At 39.4% G+C, this 16,660-nt stretch overlaps 1 protein-coding gene across 1 annotated transcript in view; it reads right to left on the bottom strand.

Moving 5' to 3' along the window:
- CDC7 (cell division cycle 7) overlaps positions 1-13,354 on the bottom strand; it is a 56,828-nt gene extending 43,474 nt beyond the window's left edge. The window contains exon 1 of the mRNA XM_055401418.2: positions 13,231-13,354. Coding sequence (XP_055257393.2) covers positions 13,231-13,354 — 124 coding nt within the window. The remainder of the gene's footprint in view (positions 1-13,230) is intronic.
- Between the last annotated feature and the right edge of the window lie 3,306 nt (positions 13,355-16,660).

Below are 16,660 nucleotides of genomic sequence, written 5' to 3'. Positions count from 1 at the left end.
CCTCAAAAAAGGGTAACACTAATCTCAGAATATGTTGGAGGGATCTAAAGAGGATCCTTACCTACTAGCCATCCTTGGATGGAGTGAGCTATCAACTTTAAGAAGGTATAGCCACCATCTCCTCAAGCCATCAAGTAACTAAGAAAGTGGCTGAGAGTGGCGACTAAAATATAATGGAGAAAGAAAAAAAGAGACCTAGAAATGAAAATGCTCAGTGCCTTCTTTCATGTGACACACACATAAAGCATAATAGAAGTCTTACAAAAAATGATAACATTTTAAAAATTCTATTTTTAGATCCTATAAGACAGACAATTGATTATATAAACACTCATCTTCTATATCGTAAGAAATCCCATCTCCTTGATCTGTGCTCAGCTCCGGGATCTCAATAATTCTGGTCAGATGAAGCACATCTGGAACTTGTCAAAGCAAGTTAACTTTACAGGATAGTTCCTTGTAGCAAGACCCCTGGCCAATGCATTCTTTCCACCACATTTCCACTGTAGTTTACCCATGGATAGTCATCATGAATATTAAAAATGAGGGATAAGTTCCTGTAACTTTACACTTTGCTTGAACAAAGTGAACACTTTATTATAAAGTTGGTTTAACAGCCAGCACCTCAAATTTTCCTGTCTTTTTTCTTATTTTTTTAAAGTTAATCTTGAGTAGGCAGTTATAGAAACTAATGTATTCATGGAATATGCCCACTTCTCTCTTCCATGCTTTTTTGTGGTCATCAGTTTACATTTTCTCTTTTTAAATATGAATTAGGAAGTCCTATGACAAAATTAAGAGAAGAAATAATCTCTCCTCTTAAGGCACTTGAAAAACACTGGATTTCGTTAACACTCAGGATTTTTGCATTAAGCAGCTTAGTCCCAGCACTCGTAATAATAACTCTTCAAATACTCCAGACATTAATTTATGGGAAAATAACAATTGCTAAAACCTAGACATATAAGACGGTGTCTTTGTGTGGGTTCCCCGTAAGGCCAGTAACATTTATTAAACTGTGTGCCAGGGAACAGGCATAAAAGATACGGAGGAGGAGAAGTCAAGACAAGTTAAGGGTCTGGCCACCCTTGTGGATGATCTTGCAGAATTCTCTGAGTGGGCTTGTGAAATGTGCTGTGGAAATTTTCACCCAGATTTAAGAGAAGCCTCAAGGATTTATCCACTGTTTCCTGTTCCCCACTGTCTTCTGTTCTCCCTCTTCCCTTGCAGGTTGCACATGCCAGAGTGGTCACAAGCAAACCTGCTCAAACTTTTCTCTGGTGAAAGACATGATCTTTATTTTACTTGTCAACAAATAAATCTCTTCTCCAGAGAGAAATACTATTTCAGTCCTCCCAAGCTTTGCTTTGTGAAGTGCAAGTGTTAGTTACTCAGTCATGTCTGATTCTTGGTGACCTCATGAATTGTAGTCCTCCGGAATCCTCTGTCCATGGGATTCTCCAGGCAAGAATACTGGAGTGGGTAGCCATTCTCTTCTCAAGGGGATCTTCCCTATCCAGGGATCGAACTCGGGTATCCTGCATTGTAGGTGAATTATTGACCATCTGCCACCAGGGATAGATATCCTTAAAAACTTTACAGCAATAGCTATCAGTGATTCTATCACAGGATGTGCAGAAAAGTGAATAGAAAATAGAAAATTATCGTCCAACATGTGTGAGAGGTGGTCAACACAAATGCAGTTTAACAGGTTTAAGTAATAGAAATGTTGAGAGTCTTCTAAGACTGGTCACCTAGCTTAAATGAGATCATCTCTGATAAACCTCTTGTTCCTGGGTTGTGAAAATTCACATAGTGAGTTGAGCTAAACTATGAAAAAACTTAGAAGTTGTATCGGTCTCCTTTTACCCTTACCCGTTCCCACCCATTATTGTCATGACCAGTAACTACATGTACTTATGTCATATTGACAACTTGTTCCATGCATCCTGTATAAAACTGAGCTTATGTAAATTTATATTTCACACTGAGATGGCAAATCTTCATTGTTTAAGTAGCATTAAAGAGCTGAAGTTATGAAGATTTTAGTAGCATTACATTATTGATGGTTAAGTATTTGAACAATCTATTTTATACAATTTATAAGCTGTAATTTTCCTTTTAGAGTAACTTGGACAGGAATCACATTTATTTTTAAATCACTATCACTTAGCACAATATCTGGCACATATGAATTATCAAATGAATAAATGAAAAACTAAGGTCACCTAAAAGAAAAGATAGAAGATTAGAAAGAAACATAAGAACCAATATTGAAGTATAGCAATGCTTGACATACTTAACAGAGTATTGCATTTTATCTCTACTTTAACCTTCTTGCCTGTTCAGTTATCAAGCAAGTGGAAAATATTTATGAACACTTATATGGTGAGACTACTTCACACGTTTATGGTTAAAAAAAAAACAACTTTTTTTTTTCAGTGTAACATTCTGTTTTGATAACCATAATGTTTTTGACAGGTAGCATGGGCTTCCCAGGTGGCGCTAGCGGTAAACACCCCACCTGCCAATGCAGGAGACATAAGAGATGCGGGTTCAATCCCTGGGTTAGGAAGGTCCCCTGGAGGAGGGCATGGCAACCTATGCCTTTATTCTTGCCTAGAGAATCCCATGGACAGAGGAGCCTGGCAGGCTACAGTCTATGGGGTTTCAAAGAGTTGGACATGACTGAAGCGACTTAGTGTTTAGCATGCTACAATGGATAGTGTATGAGCTTCATGATCAGGTGAAGTTAGATTTAATCTCACCTCATTATTCACTAGCTCTGTAACTGTGGATAAGTTACTTCATCTAAAAATAAGATTGACTATAATACTACCTGAGCGTGTTCTTCTGAGGTCTAAACAACACAATGTGTTGGAAGCTCCTATAAGAGTGCTAGCATGCAGTAGTTGCTAGGTCTGGTCAGTTCCTTTGTCTGCTGTAATTAACAGAAATTATTCTCTTGCAGTTTTGGAGGCCAGACATCTGAAATCAAGGTGTCAGCAGGGCTGCCTTCTCTCTGAAGGCTCTAGACAGGGTCTTTCTTGCCTGGTGCAACTTCTGGGGGCTCAGGTATTCCTTGGTTTGTGGCAGCATAATTCCAATCTCTGTCTCCATCTTTACATGGCCTTGTTTTCTCTCCCTGTTTTTCCTTATATGTCTCTTATAAGCCCACTTGTAAATGGATTAAAGCCCTACCCAGGTTATCCAGAATGACCTCATCTTGAGATCTTTGGCTTAATACATCTACAAAGACCCTTTCACTCCCCAGTAAGGTCACATTCACAGATTGCAGAGATTTGGAGTTGGACAAATCTTTTGGGGGCACTATTCAACCCATTATAGTTACTTTCCCATTTTCCCTTCCTTCCTTAAATGTACACAGCATTTATCATAACTTAAATCAGAGTATGTCAAAAAGGATATTAGCAAATTATACCTGATTGAGTGGGAGCTGAAGTCTCAACAACTGAAAATGAACAAAGTAGTCAAGTAATTAAAAACAACTTCTCATGACTGATGAAAAGAGGTTTTATGTGGATAGTGACATTGAGCAGGGAAGCAGGTAGTATGAAAAAGAAGAAAATGAACTATGCCTATTTAAAAAAAATTATATATCTATTTGTCTGTGCTGTGTTTTAGTTATGGCACATGGACTCTCCAACTGTGGAGTCCAGGTTCAGTACTTGCAGTATGAAAACTTCGTCACTTCGCAGCATATGGGATCCTAGCTCCTAAATCAGGAATGGAACCCAAGTTCCCTGCATTGCAAGACAGACTCGTAATCACTGGATCACTAGGGAAGTCCCTCACCTTTGCTTATTATGAACCAGGCACTGTGGTTTTTTTTTTTCACATAAAATTTTTTAGTGCAATATTTCAATAATCCTGTTGGGCAGGTAGTAAATCAGGTTTTTATTTTTTTTCAAACAGTCTGATGGTTAATCTTATATGTCAACTTGACTGGGCTAAGGGATGACCAGAGAGCTGGTAAAACATCTTTTGGAGGGGGTGTGTCTGTGAAGGTGTTTCCAGATTAGCATTTGAGTCAATAGAGTGAGTAGAGATTACCCTTACCAATTCTGGAGGGTGTGATCCAATCCAACAAAAAGAGAGTAGGACAAGGACTTTCTCTTGTCCTTACACATGGGTGTTCCTAATCTCAGGCTTTCTGACTCAGATCAGGACGTCCACCATCACCCCGCATCCCCTACCTCCCACCCCCAGATTCTCAAGACTTCAGACTTGGACTGAATTTCACCACCTGTTTTCCCAGCTTGTAGATGGCAGACTGTGGGACATTTGGCTTCCATAGTTACTTGGGCCAATTCCTGTAATAAATCCCCTCTCTCTCATTCTTTGTTTCCTATCAGTTCTGTTTCTCTGGAGAACCCTGGCTAAAACACACAGATTTACAAAAGTTTAGTTCAGAGAGGTTATGTGTCTTGCCAAGTTCATATAGCTTTCAAAAACAGTGCTAGAACTAAAAAAAAAAATTGTACCTCTATTAGCACAGATTTTAATTAAGTATAATCTTTGGTTTGTGGACATGCTGCTATCACTGGGCCTTGCATAATCTATTACTTATTTATTTATTTTTAATAGTATGATGAATACCTACAAACTTAAGAACTAGAACATTAACAAATTTATATCTGCTTATGTGTTCCCTCTCTAGTTCACTCCCCCAAATTCCAAGAGTTTGCTCTTTTCATTACATCTTAATATCTGACGTATTGAAGGAAGTGAGAAAAGCCTTGGCTTGGAATTAGAAAACCTACGTTCACATCACAAGTCAACCATGCAGGAGGGGTGGCTACATGCCAACACTTATCTGTGTCTGCTCCTTTCAACCTGCTTCAAGAATTAAAGAAAAATTATCTGCAGGCTCAGACTCCCTCCCCACCAGTCAACTAAGAGTCCATCTCGGTAGTATATTAAGAATATGTTCATCGCAGCACTGTTTATAATAGCCAGGACATGGAAGCAACCTAGATGTCCATCAGCAGACGAATGGATAAGAAAGCTGTGGTACATATACACAATGGAATATTACTCAGCCATTAAAAAGAATACATTTGAATCAGTTCTAATGAGGTGGATGAAACTGGAGCCTATTATACAGAGTGAAGTAAGCCAGAAAGAAAAACTCTAATACAGAAATAGATGGGGAAACAGTGGAAACTGTGTCAGACTTTATTTTTTTGGGCTCCAAAATCACTGCGGATGCTGATTGCAGCCATGAAATTAAGACGCTTACTCCTTGGAAGGTTATGACCAACCTAGGTAGTATATTAAAAAGCAGAGACATTATTTTGCCAACAAAGGTCCATCTAGTCAAGGCTATGGTTTTTCCCATGGTCATGTATGGATGTGAGAGTTGGACTGTGAAGAAAGCTGAGTGCCGAAGAATTGATGCTTTTGAACTGTGGTGCTGGAGAAGACTCTTGAGAGTCCCTTGGACTGCAAGGAGATCCAACCAGTCCATTCTAAAGGAGATCAATCCTGGGTGTTCATTGGAAGGACTGATGCTAAAGCTGAAACTCCAATACTTTGGCCACCTCATGCGACGAGTTGACTCATTGGAAAAGACCCTGATGCTGGGAGTGATTGGGGGCAGGAGGAGATGGGGATGACAGAGAATGACATGGCTGGATGGCATCACCGCCTCGATGGACATGAGTTTGAGTGAACTCCCGGAGTTGGTAATGGACAGGGAGGCCTGGCATGCTGTGATTCATGGGGTCGCAAAGAGTTGGACACGACTGAGCAACTGAATGGAACGGAACGGAATGCATATATATGGAATTAAGAAAGATGATAACGATAATCCTGTATGCAAGACAGCAAAAGAGACACAGATGTATAGAACAGTCTTTTGGACTCTGTGGGAGAGGGCGAGGGTGGGATGGTTTGGGAGAATGGCATTGAAGCACATTTATTATCATATGTGAAACAGATCGCCAGTCCAGGTTCGATGCATGATACAGGGTGCTCTGGGCTGGTGCACTGGGATGACCTAGAGGGATGGGATGGGGAGGGAGGTGGGAGGGGGGTTCAGCATGGGGAACACATGTACACCCGTGGTGGATTCATGTCAATGTATGGTAAAACCAATACAATATTGTAAAGTAATTAGCCTCCAAAAACTAAATAAATAAATAAAGAATTCAGTTCATTGCCAATTAAGCATGCCAGAAAGACATCAACTGTGTGAAACACAGAACTCAAGACTCCTGAAGCAATGCACAGAAAAGTATGCTTAATTCTGAGGTATTATCAAAGCTTCTGAAACAGGATTCCACCAATGTTGTGTTCAATCACTAAAGTTTTAGTGACTTCCATTTTCAAGGAATTTAAATAAACATTATGTTGGACACGAAAAAAAAAAAAAAGAATATCCTACCTGATATCAGACCATTCCAGGTGGGTTGTTGTGATTTAATATAAACTGCTTAAAATATTTTCCTTATTTTGTTTAAAAATAAGTAATTAATTGGAGAAGGAAATGGCAACCCACTCCAGTGTTCTTGCCTGGAGAATCCCAGGGACAGGGGAGCCTGGTGGGCTTCCGTCTATGGTGTCACACAGAGTCGGACCCGACTGAAGTGACTTAGCAGCAGCAACAGCAGTGGCAGAAAGAATACTTTACATCTATATAGCTTCTTTTTTGAAAACAAAAACAAAACCCTTTTGAATACTAACATATTGGTTAGAGTTCTATGTCGGCCTGTAGGAACAAAATAATTAAAGAGTAGGGCATAGAAAATAAAGGAACTCTATGATGGTTCCAAATAGGAAAAGGTGTACATCAAGGTTGTATATTGTCACCTTGCTTATTTAACTTATATGCAGAGTACATCATGAGGAACACTGGGCTGGAAGAAGCACAAGCTGGAATCAAGATTGCTGGGAGAAATATCAATAACCTCAGATATGCAGATGACACTACCCTTATGGCAGAAAGTGAAGAGGAACTCAAAAGCCTCTTGATGAAAGTGAAAGAGGAGAGTGAAAAGGTTGGCTTGAAGCTCAACATTCAGAAAACAAAGATCATGGCATCTGGTCCCATCACTTCATGGGAAATAGATGGAAAAACAGTAGAAACAGTGTCAGACTTTGTTTTTTTGGGCTCCAAAATCACTGCAGATGCTGATTGCAGCCATGAAATTAAAAGACGCTTGCTCCTTGGAAGGAAAGTTATGACCAACCTTGATAGTATATTAAAAAGCAGAGACATTACTTTGCCAACCAAGGTCCGTCTAGTCAAGGCAATGGTTTTTCCCGTGGTCATGTATGGATGTGAGAGTTGCACTGTGAAGAAAGCTGATCACCGAAGAATCAATGCTTTTGAACTGTGGTGTTGGAGAAGACTCTTGAGAGTCCCTTATACTGCAAGGAGATCCAACCAGTCCATTCTAAAGGAGATCAACCCTGGATGTTCATTGGAGGGACTGATGCTAAAGCTGAAACTGCAATACTTTGGCCACCTCATTGGACGAGTTGACTCACTGGAAAAGACTCTGATGCTGGGAAAGGTTGTGGGGGGGAGGAGAAGGGGACGACGGAGAATGAGATGGCTGGATGGCATCACCGACTCTGTGGACATGAGTTTGAGTGAACTCTGGGAGTTGGTGATGGACAGGGAGGCCTGGCGTGCTGTGATTCATGGGGTCGCGGAGAGTCGGACACGACTGAGCGACTGAACTGAACTGAACTGATGATTCCCATTGATCAATGTTCTAGAATTCATTTTTGTAGTAACATACATCTATTGAATATAGTCTTGGAATGAAGAGTAAAAAAGATAGATGGGCCCTTCATTCTTTCTTTATCCTGAGTACAAGATTTTACATAGGAAAATTCAACCTAGGTTTTTGTTTTTCTTGAGAAAGAATATTTAAATATAAGCTATATATGTGTTAGTAATTTAAATTCAAGCTTCAATTAATGCTCAGATTTTTACCACCAAAAAGTGGTAATAATTTTACCACAAAAAAAGTGGTAACCATATGCCTTAAAGTGTATGGTCATTTTGTTATAGTTAAGATGAATGTGTACTTGATCCAAAATTGTTTAAGCTAGGATAATTTTGAGAGTGAAAAGGGGGAATCATTAATAATTCTGATGGGACAACAGACATAAACTGGCATTGTTCCTGGAAAACTGGAACAGATGATCACTCTCGTTATAGCTTGTTTAAACCACTACTTCAGTATTCTCAAAGTACATAATTTTAACATGTTTCACTGGTCCCCAAAAACTCTTTAAAACTGTGAATAACTTTGTTTCCATTTTTATAATCTTCAATTAACCTCTGACTTAGATATACAGCACCAATACTTGAGAAAAAGAATTTGTTCATTCATTAAGTTCCATTAACGAAAGCAGTTAATACATAGCTTTGTGGCTGGTCAACACCAAGTCAGATCCTCTACTAAAGCACTTGAAGTGGAGGGAGATTGGTAAATAAATAAATTCTCTGGGATGCATTTTTATGAAATGAATGATCATATTAATTATAATACATTTTAGAATAAACTTTAAGACATAGTAAATAATATTTAATGTTTTATGGAAATCTTAGTCCTATGGACTAAGAATATGTGTGTGAATTGACAGTCTTAAACTACAAGATGTATGTAGTACACTCTAATCTTATGTTGTCCAAAATAGTAGCCGCAAATAGCTATTGAGTACTCAAAATGTGGCTCAGCTGGTAAAGAATCCGCCTGCAAAGCAGGAGACCTGGGTTCAATCCCGGGGTTGGGAAGATCCCCTGGAGAAGGGAAAGGCTACCCACTCCAATATTCTGGCCTGGAGAATTCCATGAACTATATAGGGTTGCAAAGTGTCAGACACAACTGAGCAACTTTCACTCTCAAAATACGGCTAGTTTGAACTGAAGATGTGCCATAAGGATAAACTACATACTTATTTTAAAAACTTGGTATAAAAATGTGAAAAATCTCATTTTTCATATTGGTACATGTTGAAATTATACATTTTTATATACTCGATTAAAATAGATTATTAAAATAAAATTCACTTATTTACTTTTTAAATGTGGCTGTTAGAACATTTAAAATTGTATGTGTGGCTCATGTTATGTCTGTATCAGATTGTTCTGGTCTAATCTGTTTCAAAACACGGAACTGAAGATGGAATATAAAACAGTATGGACACAAGTGATCACATAAGACAAATGAACCAGTTCTTAGTGATCTTAATGTGACATGTGTTTGGCTGATTCTTGTTCAATCTACCTGTGTAGGTTCCTAGACCCTGGTAAATCTCATCCTACCCATCCTGATATTTCTGGATGCACTCAGGGGTTCTCCTAAGATTCTCTTATGAATCTTAATTCATAAGAATTATCAATCTTAGTTACCATGTGATTCATTTCCCCCTTCTGCTTCAGCCCCCTCCCTTTAAGCATCACTGTGCCTGGTACCATGGCGGCTATTTCCATTGATCTTGCTACTCTGTGACTTTTGCCACTCTGTGATTTCAGAGGAAACCTTGAGGTGCCAAAATATCTAACCTCATTGTAAATTAGGGAGAATACCGCTCTGAGCCTCTTGTGTTTCAGAGAGAGAAAGCAGGCATGTACTACTTGGGCCCAAGTATCTTTTAGAAAGTTTTAAGTGCAACAGCTTGCTTCATTATTAGTTAATGTGCATGTTCCCTGAAACATTGAGACAAGAGTCCATGGAGGGCTAAACTGAAAAAATTCTGAGCAAGTAAGCATTAGCCCTCTAGTTTATTATTCAGGTTCTGCTACTAGGCCAAGGTTGCCTGACATCCTTTTCCTTCGTGCAGCAGTTGAAAACTGGTAGGGGTGGAATTCAACCACAGTTTTTGTTTTTTTTTTAGGGAAAGCACAAGGTTGCTGCTTGAATGCTTGAAGGCAGAGCATGCATGCTCTAGTTCACCACAGTTCCCACTAGTTTCCAACATGACAAGTTTTATCCTCTTGCATCACACATGTGCTATCAGGATGGACTCTGAGTTTGTACTCTCTTATAGCCTTGCTATTCAGTATGTGCTCCAAAGACCAACAGCATCATCTGGGAACTGCTTAGAAAGTCAGGTTCTTGGCATCACCTCAGGCCTACTCAAATAGAATCCATAGTTTTAAAAGATCTTACATGATTTCCATGCACATTGAAGTTTATGAAACCCTGCCTTACAGGATTTGGCTGTCTACCTGAATAAGTTTTGGCCCAAGTGATTTGCCAGTCAAGGTGGCCTTCAGAGGGACTCACTGTTTAGACTGTGCCCACTGCGGCTCCAATAAAACAACATCATTTTAAAACAGGTATCAAACCTTGGAAAGTAAAGGCATGAAAATGTTTTACAGTGGAAAGTAAGTTGCTATCTTTCCTCGGTGGCTCTCCTATTTCCTAATATGGCTTGTTTTCAGGTGGAATGTCCTACTTTTTCTTTCATTTAGTGGCACCTACCATGTGTTTACATTTTTTAAAGACAAATAGAGAGGACAGCTGTTATATATTTGTATCCAGTTAGGAAACAATAGAATGGGAAAGTCTGGATAGCTCTTAAAGAAAATTAGAGATACCAAGGGAACATTTCATGCAAAGATGGGCACAATAAAGGACAGAAATGGTACGGGCCGAACAGAAGCAGAAGATATTAAGAAGAGCTGGCAAGAATACACAGAAGAACTGTACAAAAAAGATCTTCACGATCCAGATAATCACTATGGTATGATCACTCACCTAGAGGCAGACATCCTGGAATGTGAAGTCAAGAGGCCTTAGGAAGCATCACTACTAACAAAGCTAGTGGAGGTAATGGAATTCCAGTTGAGCTCTTTCAAATCCTAAAAGATGATGCTGTAACAGTGCTGCACTCAATATGCCAGCAAATTTGGAAAACTCAGCGGTGGCCACAGGACTGGAAAAGGTCAGTTTTCATTCTAATCCCAAACACAATGCCAAAGAATGCTCAAACTCACTAGCTCATCGCACTCATCTCACTCATTAGCAAAGTAATGCTCAGAATTCTCCAAGCCAGGCTTCAACAGTACATGAAACGTGAACTTCCAGATGTTCAAGCTGGATTTAGAAAAGGCAGAGGAACCAGAGATCAAATTGCCAGCATCCGTTGGATCATTGAAAGAGCAAGAGAGTTCCAGAAAAACATCTACTTCTGCTTTATTGATTATGCCAAAGCCTTTGACTATGTGGATCACAACAAACTGTGGAAAATTCTTCAAGAGATGGGAATGCCAGACCACCTTACCTGCCTCCTGAGAAACCTGTATGCAGGTTAAGAAGCAACAGTTAGAACTTGACATGGAACAACAGACTGGTTCCAAATCAGGAAAGGAGTATATCAAAGCTGTATATTATCACGCTGCTTATTTAACTGCTATGCAGAGTACATCATGAGAAATGCTGAACTGGAGGAAGCACAAGCCGGAATCAAGATTGCCAGAAGAAATATCAATAACCTCAGATATACAGATGACACCACCCTTATGGCAGAAAGCAAAGAAGAACTAAAGTCTCTTGGTGAAAGTGAACGAGGAGAGTGAAAAAGTTGGCTTAAAACTCAACATTCAGAAAACTAGGATCATGGCATCTGGTCCCATCACTTCATGGCAAATAGATAGGGAAACAATGGAAACAGTGAAAGACTATTTTTCTGGGCTCCAAAATCACTGTAGATGGTGACTGCAGCCATGAAATTAAAAGACGCTTGCTCCTTGGAAGAAAAGCTATGACCAACCTAGACAGAATATTAAGAAGCAGAGACACTACTTTGCCAACAAAGGTCTGTCTAGTCAAGGCTATGGTTTTTCCAGTAGTCATGTATGGATGTGAGAGTTGGACTATAAAGAAAGCTGAGCACCGAAGAATTGATGGTTTTGAACTGTGGTGTTGGAGAAGACTCTTGAGAGTCCCTAAGACTACAAGGAGGTCCAACCAATCCATCCTAAAGGAAATCAGTCTTGAATATTCATTGGAAGGACTGATGCTGAAGCTGAAACTCTAATACTTCAGCCACTTGATGCGAGGAACTGCCTCATTTGAAAAGACCCTGATGTTGGGAAAGACTGAAGGCAGGAGGAGAGGGGACAACAGAGGATGAGATGGTTGGATGGCATCACCAACTTAATGAACATGAGTTTGAGTAAACTCCTGGAGTTGGTGATGGACAGGGAAGCCTGGCGTGCTGCAGTTCATGGAGTCACAAACAGTCAGACATGTTGAGTGACTGAACTGAACTGAACTGAGAACTATTTTGCTTATGAATTTGGCGAGAGGGTAGAAACCTAGAGAAAGTAATCATATGAACTTTCTTTTGACTTAAGCCTTTGAAGCTAGCAAGACACTCCTTTAAAAAGCCCTTTCCCATTTGTGACACCAGATGCCCAGCTGCCCTGCCTTTCAGAGAACTTTAGATTTTCTAAGACAACATCAAACATGTTTGGCAAATGGTGTGGTAATAAGGATATGACAGAAGGCCGTTTCTTAGCAGGCCACAGAAGTCCCTCATTAACCATCTGGCAGCGGTATTTTAAGAAAGGAAAACAAAATTTTATACTTGATATTGTATTTTTATTTTTTGATTGCACTGCATGCAGGATCTTAGTTCCTTGATCAGGGATTGAACCTGTGCCCCGACTGCAATGGAAGCATGAAGTCTTAACCATTAAACTTCCAGGGAAGTCCCAGGAAAGGAAAATACAGTTTTCTACAAAAGTATTTCTTTATATTTTCAGAACTGGATTAGAAATTTCAAGCCTCATTCAAAAACTTTTTTTAAAAAACGCTAAAGTAATAAATTTTCTAGACTTTTAACAGTAATACTAGATGCTAAGATACATGGAAATATATCAAAGTTTTGAATGAATATAAATTAGAAATTTAGCATTCTATTCCTACTAAGTCAAACAAGTGGAATCAAAATGTCATAAATTTGGAAAATACAGTATTATAAGTGTTAGCTCTTTGGAAAGCAATCAAGCAAGAAGTATGGTGTTAGACATTCTCTTTGCTCAATATCCACTCTACTCTGCACCCTGAGAGGCTAATCCCTACTGACTCAACCACGTCACCCGAGATCTCTTACCCTCTAGACTCTGGATGAGGTTGGCTAACCACCAGGGAAGGATGAAGAGGAAAGAGAGGTTAGGGTTTTCTTTCCCCAGCTCCCTCCCTGCTGAGTTCTAAATTGACTGACCGTGTTCCCTACCTAGGGCCACAGTAACCCGTAACTCCTCTCCCACAGTTTTCACTCTCACCAGGTCACAAGAACAGCTCCTCCATTCACCTTCAGGTCGGGAAAACGGAGCAAGTTCCCTGTCCCATCGCCCCATCCTTCCTGCTGCTGTTGGTTCCCCCAGCAGTTTCATTATCTTTTTAATTTTCCTCCCATCTTTGTAAATAGTCCTTCACTGAACTCCCCTCAATTACCCCTTTTCACTGCGCTTTTCTTTTTCTTTTTTTCTCCAGGACATTAGCCCTTTAAAATTTTTTTTCCCCAAAGTAATTCTCCTTCTAAGATTCTCACAAGAAAATATTCAGAGATATTTGCAAAGATACATGACTCTACCTCCAGCAGTGAACCTAGTTCCCCAAGTTTTTTTCCCTGGCTGTAGTTAATGGAGAGTAGCCACATGACCTAAGCATATTCAGTTAGGGTGAATTTCACGTCTTAGTCAACTAGCTTGGAAATTCCCTGTCGATTGGGGGATGCTTTCTGTCTTGTAGAACAGGAGACAGTGGGGAAAGGGAAAGAAATTGGATCTGTGATGACATTCACAGGCTCCATTAAAGCCCATGCTACTCTTCCCCTCCCGCTTTTTAAGATTTTTTTTTTTTTGATGTGGATCATTTTTAAAGTCTTTATTGGATTTGTTATACTATTGTTTCTATTTCACGTTTTGGTGTTTTGGCTACTAGGCATGTGGGATCTTAGCTCCTTGACCAGAAATTGAACTTGCACCCCCTGCATTAGAAGGCAAAATTTTAACCACTGGACCACCAGGAAGTCCCTCCCCTCCTCCACTTTAAAAAAGTTTTATTGAGGTATAATAATATAAAATAAGCTGCACCTATTTAAATTGCATAATTTAATGAGTGTATGTGTATTCTGTACAACCATCATTACAAACAAGACAGTGAACTTCTCCCTCCAGAAGTTTTCTCTTGTGTCTTTGTAATCACTCACTCCCACCTGTCTCATTCCCCAGGCAACATCTGATACACTTTCTTTCACTATAGACTAGCTGTGTTTTCTGAGTTTTATATAAATAGAACATACTTTTTTATATAAATAAGTGCACTTTTTTGATCTGGCTTCTTTCATTTGGCATAGTTATTTAAAAAATTTGTTCATGTGGTGTATATCAAAATTTCACTCTGTTTTATTGCTGAGTAGTGTGCTATTGTCTGGATATACCACAATTGTTGATCCACGCACCTGTTGATGAACATTTGGGTTGTTTCTAGTTTTGGGCTATGATGAGTTAAATTGCTATGATCACTTCTATGGACATATATTTCCTTTTCTTAAGATAAATACCTAGAAGTAGAAAGGCTTGTATAATGCAGTGAGTATATTTTGAACTTTAAGAAACTGCCAAACCATTTTCCTAAGTGATTGTACCATTTTACATGCCACCAATAGTTTACAAGAATTCCAGTTCCTCTACATCCTTGCCAGGATTTGGTGTGATATCTTTTACATTTTTTTCATTCTAATCAGTGTATAGTAGTATCTCATTGTCCATTTTCCTAGTGACTTACGATGCTGAGCTTATTTTTGTATGTTTATATTTGTATGCCAAACGTAGATCTTTTTTGTAATGTGTTCAAACCTTTCGTTCATTAAAAACAATTAGGTTGTTTTCTTATTGAGTTTTGAGAGTTCTTCATGTATTTTAGACACATAAGGCTTTTATCAGGTATTTGATTTGCAAATATTTTCTCCTAGTCTTTTCATTTTCTTGACATATGAGTTATAGGAGCCAGTAAATCTTCCTTATTATTTAAGGCAGTTTGAGGCCTAAATTTACAGGTTTATTTGTAATATTGAAAATCTGGAAACAACCTATATGTTCAACAGAAAGCATGGTTAAATAAAGAATGAAATATCAAATGGGTGATTATACAAACTATGTGAAAAATGAGGAAGAAAGAAGCAGCCCCTAAATACGAGAGCTAGCCTTGTACTGTTGGCAAGGCCATTCTGTTCTCCTGTTCAACATAAGCAATTTCAAAAAACAGCAACATCTGACGAGGCCAGTCTGTGACCAGGATGCATCAAGACAAAACCAAATCCTCTCTATTCTTATGTCAGGACAAAACAAACCTTGTCGATATCACAGAAACATTCCCTGGTCCTGGTTAGACCTGTGAATGACAGCTTGAACTTCATTCCTGCCCCTACCTCCCCTTCATCTCACCTCACCTTACCTCATCTCTGCCTCCACCATCACATTTCCTTCCCTGATTCTGAGTCTTCTGCCTCCCTGTTATAAGGACCCCGTGACTACATTGGATCTACCAGGATCAGTTCAGTTCAGTTCAGTCGCTCAGTCTCGTCTGACCCTTTGCAACTCCATGAAGCGCAGCACACCAGGCATCCCTGTCCCTCACTAACTCCCAGAGCCTACCCAAACCCATGTCCATTGAGTCAGTGATGCCATCCAACCATCTCATCCTCTGACATCCTCTTCTCCTTCTGCCCTCAATCTTTCCCAGCATCAGGGTCTCTTCAAATGACTCAGTTCTCTGCATCAGGTGGCCAAAGTATTGGAGTTTCAGTTTCAACATCAGTCCTTCCAATGAACACCCAGGACTGATAGCCTTTAGGATGGACTGGTTGGATCTCCTAGCAGTCCAAGGAACCCTCAAGAGTCTTCTCCAATACCACAGTTCAAAACCATCAATTCTTTGATACTCAGCTTTCTTTATAGTCCAACTCTCACATCCATACATGACTACTGGAAAAACCATAGCCTTGACTAGATGGACCTTTGTTGACAAAGTAATATCTTTGCTTTTTAATATGCTATCTAGGTTGGTCATAACTTTCCTTCCAAGGAGTAAGCGTCTTTTAATTTCATGGCTGCAATCACCATCTGAAGTAATTTTGGAGCCCAGAAAAATAACGTCAGCCACTGTTTCGACTGTTTCCCCATCTATTTGCCATGAAGTGATGGGACTGGATGCCATGATCTTAGTTTTCTGAATGTTGAGCTTTAAGCCAACCTTTTCACTCTCCTTTTTCACTTTCATTAAGAAGCTCTTTAGTTCCTCTTCACTTTCTGCCATAAGGGTGGTCTCATCTGCATATCTGAGGTTATTGCTATTTCTCCTGGCAATCAACATTCCAGCTTGTGTTTCATCCAGCCCAGTGTTTCTCATGATGTACTCTGTATATAAGTTAAATAAGCAGGGTGACAATATACAGCCTTGACATATTCCTTTTCTTATTTGGAACCATTCTGTTGTTCCATGTCCAGTTCTAACTGTTTCTTCCTAACCTGCATACAGGTTTTTCAAAAGCAGGTAAGGTAGTCTGGTAGTCCCATCTCCTTCAGAATTTTCCACACTTTATTGTGATCCACACAGTCAAAGGCTTTGGCATAGTCAATAAAACAGAAGTAGATATTTTT

This window comes from Moschus berezovskii, chromosome 4, assembly GCF_049115385.1.
Source record: "Moschus berezovskii isolate FMDL1 chromosome 4, NW_MosBer_1.0, whole genome shotgun sequence".
Lineage (NCBI taxonomy): Eukaryota > Metazoa > Chordata > Mammalia > Artiodactyla > Moschidae > Moschus > Moschus berezovskii.
Note: the sequence above shows the minus strand (reverse complement) of the source record. Positions and strands in the feature narration are given on the sequence as shown.